Here is a 9867-nt window from a genome sequence, read left to right on the forward strand (position 1 = left end):
TGCACTAAATTCGGGTAATTTTTTGCCCGTAGATTAACCTTAAGCCGTTTCATTCTTTTACTTGTAACCCAATCTTTGTTTGGAGTTAGAAAAGTCAAAATTTTATAAAAAAGGATATTGCAAATGGAGTTACGAATTTACCCCTAGACTTTGTTTACTGTTTCATTGAATTCTTTGTTTCCAACAGGGGGTTCACACCCCCTATGGCCCCATATTTCCTCTATATATATTTCTGTAGTCTTCTCTTTCTTCAACAGAAGTTCCAATCATAACTCCACTACTTTTCCCCATCTCTCTCTCTATTTTCTTTCATTTTGTTTTCTGTTTTAAATCTTAACCATGCCAGAGGCTCCTTCTGCCTTGTCAGATGATGGTAGTTTTGATGAAAACAACAAAAAACTTCTTCAATTCTTCGAAAATATTACTACAAATGCCGATGAAGTTCAAAAAAAGGTTCTAAACGAAATACTTTCTCGTAATGCTGGAGTTGAGTATTTGCAAAGGCATGGCCTAAATGGCAAAACTGATTATGAAACCTTCAAAAAAATCATGCCTGTTGTTACATATGAGGATCTCAAGCCTGATATTGATCGTATTGCTGATGGTGATCGTTCATCTATCCTTTGTTCTCAACCAATTTCCGAGTTCTTGACAAGGTTAGTTCATATCAATAACTTTGTTTGTGTTATGGAGGCGGATCTTGAGTGGATTTAATAGGTCAACTGATCAAGCCATTGCTTTCGACTCGATTCATATATAAGGACATATACCCAAAAAAATTTGGTTGTATATATAGAATACACGTGAACTGGACTTATTCTGAACTCACTAGCTAAAAATGCTTGTTTCGCATGTTCATTTAGTATGTACCAACATTTTTTGTTTCTTAATGGAATTAAATATGCATCAAGCTACACTACTTGAGTTGTACGTGATATAAATAAAGTTATCTTCTCTAACCAATAATTGTACAAATTTATTTATGCACCAATAATTTTTTTCCTTTGTTTTTAATAGTTCTGGCACGTCCGGGGGAGAGAGAAAATTGATGCCAACAGTTGAAGAAGAGCTAGGGAGAAGGTCATTACTCTACAGCCTTTTAATGCCAGTAATGGATCAATTTGTGCCTGATTTACACAAAGGCAAAGGAATGTATTTTTTGTTCATAAAATCAGAAGCCAAAACTCCAGGTGGTCTATTAGCTCGTCCAGTTTTAACAAGCTACTACAAAAGTTCATATTTCAAGAAAAGACCTTATGATCCTTACACAAATTACACTAGTCCAAATGAAACAATTCTTTGTCTTGATTCCTACCAAAGCATGTATTCCCAAATTCTTTGTGGACTTTGCCAAAATACTCAAGTTCTTCGTGTTGGTGCTGTTTTTGCTTCTGGATTTATTCGTGCTATTCGATTTCTCGAAAAGCACTGGCCTATTCTTTGTAACGATATTAAAACTGGGAGTCTAAATCCTCAAATTACAGACCCTGAGGTAAGAGAAGCTGTGTTGAAAATTCTTAAACCAAATCCCAAGCTTGCTGAATTTATTGCAACCGAATGTAGTAAAGAATCATGGAAAGGGATAATACCAAGATTATGGCCTAATACTAAGTACGTCGATGTAATTGTGACAGGAACTATGTCACAATACATTCCGACTCTCAATTATTATGGCAATGATTTACCACTTGTTTGTACCATGTATGCTTCTTCTGAATGCTACTTTGGTATAAATCTTAATCCTCTTTGCAAACCAAGTGAAGTTGCTTATACCCTTATACCTACCATGGGTTATTTCGAGTTCTTACCCGTAGCTCGTGAAGATGAAGGACCAGAAAAAGGTAACACATATGATAAAAGTGATTTGGTAGATCTTGTTGATGTTGAACTTGGACATGAATACGAGCTCGTGGTCACCACTTATGCAGGTAAAATTTACTTTCTCTGTTCATATTATGTGACACTATTACTAATTATTACAGTCAAAGAAAGTTTACTTTGACCACAATTTTAAATAAATAATTAAGATATTTATGAAATATGTTAAATTATTAGCTATTGTGAATTGTACAAAATACTTTTACCTCAAAAACTTGAAATTATTAATTATTTCTAAATATGTGAATTTTATTTCAAAAACATGAAGATTTTATGTCCAAGTTTACACTGAAAATTCTGGAATTAATGTGATCGAGTATTCCAATCATGGGATTCTAGTTTGTTTTTAAAGTTATTAGGTTCTAAATTATTAATTTGTACATATTCCAGGAATTTCGTAAGACAAATGTAAGGTTTGAATCAAAGCTACTAGGTTCGGGATAAAATGGAACAGAGCTAGTAAAAGTCAAGTTGTGACAGTAGATTTTGTTAATTTTCCGGAGACAAAATTTTGATGCTAGCAATTAATGATCTTTTTTTTCAGGACTGTATCGTTATCGTGTTGGTGACATACTTAAAGTTGCCGGATTCAAGAACAAGGCACCTCAATTTCATTTCGTATGCAGAAAGAATGTTGCATTAAGCATAGACTCAGACAAAACAGATGAAGTTGAGTTGCATGAAGCTGTTGTAAAAGCATCAATCCATCTTTTACCATTTGAAGCATCTCTCACTGAATACACAAGTTTTGCTGACACGTCAGCAATCCCAGGACACTATGTCTTGTACTGGGAAATCAACAAAAGTTCTGAAACAATAATCCCTACAACAGTTTTTCAAGATTGTTGCCTCACAATAGAAGAATCATTAAACAGTGTTTATCGACAATGTCGTGTTTCGGATAAGTCAATTGGACCTTTGGAAATAAAGGTTGTCGAAAATGGCACATTTGATAAGCTTATGGATTATGCTATTAGCAATGGTGCTTCAATTAATCAGTACAAAGCGCCACGGTGTGTGAAGTATGCACCAATTATTGAGCTTCTGAATTCGAGAGTTATTGCTAATTATTTTAGCCCAAAATGTCCTAATTGGGTTCCTGGTCACAAGCAATGGTGCTCAACCTGAAAAACGGAATTGCACAGAGATTTAGAAGCTAGATTAGATAATTAATTTCTACTGTATTGTCCACTTTCACTACTGTTTCTTAATTTCCTTTTTCTTTCTTCTATGTGAGTGTGTGTTTTTCATGTACAGAATTAATGTAAGTTCTTTCACTAAATTCCATCAATAAGTAATGTCGTTAGATTATTTATTGAAATTAATATGATTATAAAATATTACAAAATGATACTTTGACTTGCTAATTATTATAGAATTTTTCAGTTTAATAGCTTCACATGGCAATCATGTGACTTGCTATTGAACAAAATAGATGATACCATCAATTCAATTGATTCTTATTCGATTGATCAATTTACTACATATAAGAGGAAATTAAAGAAGCAGCAGTGGTCGTCTATGAAATAAATATATTATGGACTAGATTTAGATTTAGCATTGTTTTGTAATAAAAAGCATGTGGCAGCACAATTTTTGCTGCATACATGTTACTCTTTCGACGAATTAATACTCTACTCCCCTTAATTATAGTTGTCCAGTGACTTCTTCTTGTCATTCCGTATGATGCAGCTGCCGCCCGGATGATTTGGTCGGTCTTCATTTGATCTTCTTTGTCTTTCCATCTTTTGTGATTTCTGCATTCGAGGGCTTTTTATAAAAAAGACATGAATAGTTAAAACTTATTTAATTTATTGGTTAAGCCAACAAAGTTTCTTGTTAGTAGTTGAACCCATAACTTGTGATGCAGAGTAAAAATTTATATGTAAAAATTATTAAAATTGCAAAAATAGTAGATATGAATCCATAACTTTAATATATAGTGGGTTTAATGAAGATTTGAGAGCATCAGTGAAGACGACGATGGCGGAAAATAGAACAGAAGGTTCTAGAGAGAATTTTCTATTTGAGAGAAAACTGGCTTGTATTATTGAAGCTCTATCTTTACAATGAGCTGATACTATGTATATATAGACCTCTACAATTGCATCTAATCTACAGCTTTACATCACCTAAACTAACCAATCCCATAATTAATTATAACTAACTAATCCCTCTTAACCGACTTAACTACACTCACGTGATTGGCACGTGACTACTCCTATCTTCAACACTCCCCCTCAAGCTAGATGGTGCAAACAAGTTCAGCACCCCTAGCTTGCCTATCAGGTAATCATGTTGCGATCTTCCTAGGGCATTTGTGAACAGGTCTGCTTCTTGATCTCTAGACATCACATATCTTGTTTTGACGATTCCTTGTTGGATTTTTTTCTCTGATGAAGTGCAAGTCTATTTCTATATGCTTCGTTCGTTCGTGGAATATAGGATTTGCAGCAATTTGAATTGTTGCCTTGCTATCACAGAGCAGCTCCACTGGCAATTCAACCTCTGCACCCAATTCCTTGCATAATCCTGTCAACCATAGAAGTTCTGAGGCTGCAGCAGCCATGCTCATGTACTCAGCTTCTGCTGAGCTTCTTGATATCGTGCACTGCTTCTTTGACTTCCAAGACACCAAAGAATCTCCTAGCTTCATCACATACCCCGTCACAGACTTTCTGGACACTGGACATGATGCCCAGTCAGCATCACAAAATGCTGTGAGTTTTGGGCACGGCTTTGAGCTCATCAGTAGACGAAGACCTAGTGCCCCTTTTATGTACCTTACAACTGTTATTGCTGCCTCCATGTGTGACTTCTTTGGACAATGCATAAATTGGCTCAACACATGCACTGCATAACAAATGTCTGGTCTTGTCATAGTAAGGTACAAACAGCTTCCCAACCAATCTTTGGTATGGCCCTGCATCTGGCAGCTTCTCATCATCTTTCAGCTCCAAGTGTTGATCATATTCTACTGTTGTGAATCTCTGATTGCATTCCATTGGAGTGGCTACTGGTTTTGATCCTGCCATTCGAAGATCAGTGATCAATTCCATTGCAAATTTTTGCTGATTCATCAGTATTCCTTCTCTTGATATTGCTATCTCAATTCCCAAAAAAATTTTCATCTCCCCTAAGTCTTTGATCTTGAAGTTGCTTTGAAATATAGACTTTGCTTCTGAAATTAGGCAATGATCATTCCCAGTTATAAGGAGATCATCCACACATACTAGAATGATCACTAGACTGATCCCTTGCCTTTTCGTAAACAAGGAATAATCAAATCGACTCTGCACAAATCCTGAATTGATCAAGGCCTCAGTCAGTTTCAAATTCCACTGTCTAGAAGTTTGCTTCAATCCATAGAGGGATTTATGCAGCCTACATACTTTCTCCCCCTGCTGTGAAATCCCTGGGGCAAGCACATATACACTTCTTCAGTAAGGTCGCCCTGAAGGAAGGCATTGTATACGCCCATCTGATGCAAATTCCAATTGTGTGCTGCTACTAAGCCAAGAACCACTCTGACTGTTACCATTGTGACTACAAGAGAAAAAGTCTCTTGGTAGTCGAGGCCTTCCATCTGGTTATACCCTTTCGCAAACAAATGAGCTTTGTATCTTTCAACTTCCCCATCTGCTCTATATTTTATTTTGAATACCCATTTGCAACCAATGGGAACTTTCCCTGTTGGCAAATTTACCAAGGACTAGGTCCCATTTTCTTTGAGGGCATTCAACTCTTGTGTCATAGCTTCTACCCATTGAGGATCTGCTGCTGCTCTTCATAGCTGCCAGGTTCCTTCAAGCTAGTTATCTTGGAAAGATAAGATTTGTACTTGACTGAAATACCATCATGGCCCAAAAAATCTTGCATTGGATACTTGCAAGATGATTGTGAGGTTGAGCTTGCCAATGAACTATTGCACACATAGTCCTGCATCCAGGCAGGTTCTTTCACATTCCTGCTTGATTTTCTGGGCTGGTTGTCGGAGTGTGAAGGATGGACTACTTCTGAGAGTATTCCTTCTAGCTGTTGTGGCTGTTGTATGTCTTCAAAATCTGGTGAAGGCAAAGATGGTGAGTCTGCAGCAGGTACTGTCTCATGTTGGAACCTGCAGAAGGAGGACTTGCAGCTTCATGTGGAGGATCTGCATCTGTAGATGAAAGAGATGGTGTTGTTGTGTCATTGCCGGTAATAGATTCTATGACTCCATTGGGAAAAACCTGCAACTTTCCTTCCTTTAAAAGCTGGAAAGGAAATATGTTCTCCATGAACTTTACATCCTGCTTACAAAAAGAAGTTAGTCAAGAGATTATATAGTCTATATCCTTTCTGAGATGAAGAATATCCCATATGAACAGCTCCAATGGCTCTTGCTGCAAACTTATCTCCCCCTACTAGAATTTTGGCAAAGCACAGACATCCTATGATCCGCATATGCTGTAAAGATGGTGCTCTCCCATACATCATCTCAAATGAGGACTTCCCCGATAGCATTGACAGGGAAGTCTATTAATGATATAAACCGCTGCATGCACACATTCACCCCAAACACATGAGAGGCAAATGACCTTGCAGTCTAATTGCCCTAGCCACCTCTAGCATATGTCTATGTTTCTTTTCCACTACCCCATTCTGTTGTGGGGTATGGACACATGAACTTTAATGAATCATTCCATACAATTTGAACAAACTGCTGCATTCAGAATTGAAAAATTCAGTCCCATTATCACTTGTCAGAATTCTAACTGTTCCTCCAAATTGAGTTTTTATTAAAGCAAAAAATTGTTTCAAGCATACAATCACATCACTCTTAAGTCTGAACAAGTAAACCCATATCATTCTACTGTAATCATCTACTATAGTAAGAAAGGATTTGTATCCATTGTGACCTGCTACTCTATATGGACCCCCTACATCTACATGAATCATCTTAAAATATTTATTTGATCTACTTGTACTCTTTGGAAATGGTAATCTTCCTTGTCTAGCTAGAGGGCATGTTGTGCAATCTCTAATTCCATCATTGTTGATCTTGAATTTTATGTTTAGGATTTGTTTCACCACTTTATTAGGGGCATGTCCAAGTTTCCCATGCCAGACCCCTAAATCCTCTTCTTCTTTGGAATGATCATGTGTTTGCACAGTTGCAACCTTGGCTTTGTCCTGCTGATGCTGCAGATTATACAAACCTTCAAGCTCTTTACCTATCCCCTTCACTTTCCCATTGTGAAGGTCCTGCATGATCCAGAAGTCAGGATAGAAAGATAAAAAACATTGTAAGTCCCTTGTAAGCTTAAAGACTGACAACAGGTTGTATTTAAAATCTGGAATGTATAGTACATTCCTAATAACACCACATTCACCAATCCTACTTTCTCTAGTACAAGCAATATCTAGTGAGGTACCATCAGGTAAATGAACCTTAGATCCAGACTTTAGGCTATTAGTATTTATCTTGTCAAGCAATTCTCTGGTGCGAACCATGTGATTGGTTGCACCAGAGTCTACTATCCAGTTTTCATTCTTTGTTTTATCAGGTAGTGTAGTGACCTTAGTCATACCTGCAAAATGCTCTGAATTGTCACCTGTATCTTTGTTGATCAATTTTAAAATTTGATCACATTGTTCCTGAGTGAACATGATTGGCTGAGGTAGTGTAGGTGTTGAATTTCTAATTGGGGAGTTCAGCATCTACTGTCCCTCCTGAGATACTGCATTTGCTGCTGCTTTTCCCATGTACTGCTGTCCCTCATGTGTTGTGGTGTTAACCATTGTTCTTTGTGGAAAATTGTTGGTTTTCCTCCTCATTTTGAAATCATTTGGATAGCCATGTATTTTTTAACATGTTTCTCTTGTGTGACCTTTATAGTTACAGTAATCACAAAACAGATTGTTTCTTCCGGGCTTATAAGTGTTTCCTATAATCATGCCTCCTTTATTAGTGAACAATGCTGTACTGTCTCCCATATCTAATGCCTCTGCAGATTTTCCCAGATTTCTTTGACTTTTTTCAGAAACTACCATGGAATACGCCTTGTTGACAGAAGGTACTGGGCTCATCATCAAAATTTGACTCCTAGGCTGTGCATATGTCTCATTTTGGCCCATCAGAAACTGTAGCAACCTCTGATATTCAAAATGCTCTGAATAGCTCTTAGATTCTGGACAATCACATCCAGGACATGGCATCAAGGCATCATATTCTTTCCATAAATCTGTCAACCTTGAAAAATAGATAAATCTGTCAACCTTGAAAAATAGGCTGTCACAGTAGAAATTCCTTGCGACAAAGTTACAATTTCTTTATGCAGAAAAAAAAATGCGAGATCCATCCACTTTATCATATTTATCCTTCAAATCTGTCCAAACTTTATGTGCACTTGATTTGTACACAATACCACTGAGCAATTCCTTGCTCACAGCATTTATAATCCAAGATAAAACTATTGCATTACACTTCTCCCAAAGTTCATGCAACGACTGATCGAACTTATCCTTAGTGCATCAATTTCATAGATCTACTCCATAATGCATAGTTCTCAGTTCCAGTTAGCTGAATTGAAATCAAGGAGCTACCTGGGGTGTCGCTTGGCTGTAAAAACAGAGGGTGATGATGATCGATGGTTATTGCGGTTGTTCCTGTGCTGGTTCCAGCTAAAGCTTCTTCTCCAATTGCCATGGCTATCAATTCAAGTAAACTAAGTTTTGAATTCCACAATTAACGGAGTTTTCAGTTGCAAATTGTAGAAAAGCTGTGTGCCCTAGCTTAATCGATTGCAAAAATCACAATCGATCAACAAAAATTTATCGGAGAAAACGAGGAATGACAATTTCAGTGAACACGAATCTATCATCCATGCTCTGATACCATAATGAAGATTTCAGAGCTTCAGTGAAGACGACAATGGCGGAAAACATAAGAGAAGGTTCTAGAGATATTTTTCTATTTGAGAGAAAACTGGCTTGTATTATTGAAGCTCTATCTTTACAATGAGCATATACTATGTGTATATACACCTCTACAATTGTATCTAATCTACAGCTTTACATCACCTAAACTAACCAATCCCATAATTAGTTATAACTAACTAATCCCTCTTAACCGACTTAACTACACTCACGTGATTGGCACGTGACTACTCCTATCTTCAACAGGGTTCAATGCTAAAATTTTAAAAGTTGAACCCGTAGGGTTTAAATCATGGATCCGCCCTGCGTGCATGCATAAGCTCACACAATGTCAATAGAATTGATTTGTGAATCGTCATAATGGGCCACTCGAAGCTTAGTTCGAGAGGCTTGTTGATGGACCATTATTGCAGGAGTTTGTTAGTGGGTCATGTAAAACTTAGTTTAAGGAGGAGATTGTAAATTGTGCAGGTTTGACCCCCCAAAAAATTATTACACTGTATTAAAAGTATTTTTAGGCCGACTTAATTCAACATAGCTGATTTTATATTGTTTAGTATCGATGCATAGTTGTTTCTTAGAATTCTCACATGTATAATGATACTTCACAAATTTTTTATCTTTCCTCATTTTATGTTATAAATAAACTATATCGAGAATGCCTTTTAATTTGACTAAACTGTCTAATCTATATTTATGCACTTTAATTTCCGGAAACCTAATACGACATAATAAGCAACCTTGACTAAATGGTACATACATTTAGTAAAAGTTTGAAAAATACGTAAATAGTTAAGTTGGATTTATTTTAATCTAGTAATCATATTTGGTCTTAGACTCTTAATGAGCGGATTCAGTTAGCTGTGTCCATCATTTGATCAACTTTAAGATACAAACAAAATACAAAAATACAAGATAAAAGTACAAAATTGCTACTATTATCAAAGGACCAGCATTATATTTCGATCCGAGGCAAGAAGAACAAGGAGTCAAGGACCTTTTGATTCTCAAATTAGGATTGTTTCCACTATAATTTCCATCTTCATTCATATCTTAATATATATATATATA

At 36.5% G+C, this 9867-nt stretch overlaps 1 protein-coding gene across 1 annotated transcript; it reads left to right on the forward strand.

Moving 5' to 3' along the window:
- Positions 253-3203, forward strand: LOC109229334 (indole-3-acetic acid-amido synthetase GH3.6-like). Its single transcript, XM_019394740.1, has 3 exons — positions 253-656; positions 1018-1928; positions 2423-3203. The coding sequence occupies exons 1-3, from the start codon at positions 340-342 to the stop codon at positions 3004-3006; spliced, it is 1812 nt and encodes a 603-aa protein (XP_019250285.1). The 5' UTR covers positions 253-339; the 3' UTR covers positions 3007-3203.

Source organism: Nicotiana attenuata, chromosome 7 (assembly GCF_001879085.1).
Source record: "Nicotiana attenuata strain UT chromosome 7, NIATTr2, whole genome shotgun sequence".
Classification (NCBI taxonomy): domain Eukaryota; kingdom Viridiplantae; phylum Streptophyta; class Magnoliopsida; order Solanales; family Solanaceae; genus Nicotiana; species Nicotiana attenuata.

Excerpts from the sequence above, each read along its gene's own strand:
- LOC109229334 (XM_019394740.1), top strand. The coding sequence starts at position 340 with ATGCCAGAGGCTCCTTCTGCCTTGTCAGATGATGGTAGTTTTGATGAA. Across the intron at positions 657-1,017 it reads ATTTCCGAGTTCTTGACAAG|TTCTGGCACGTCCGGGGGAG; the intron begins GTTAGTTCATAT and ends TGTTTTTAATAG. Across the intron at positions 1,929-2,422 it reads CGTGGTCACCACTTATGCAG|GACTGTATCGTTATCGTGTT; the intron begins GTAAAATTTACT and ends CTTTTTTTTCAG.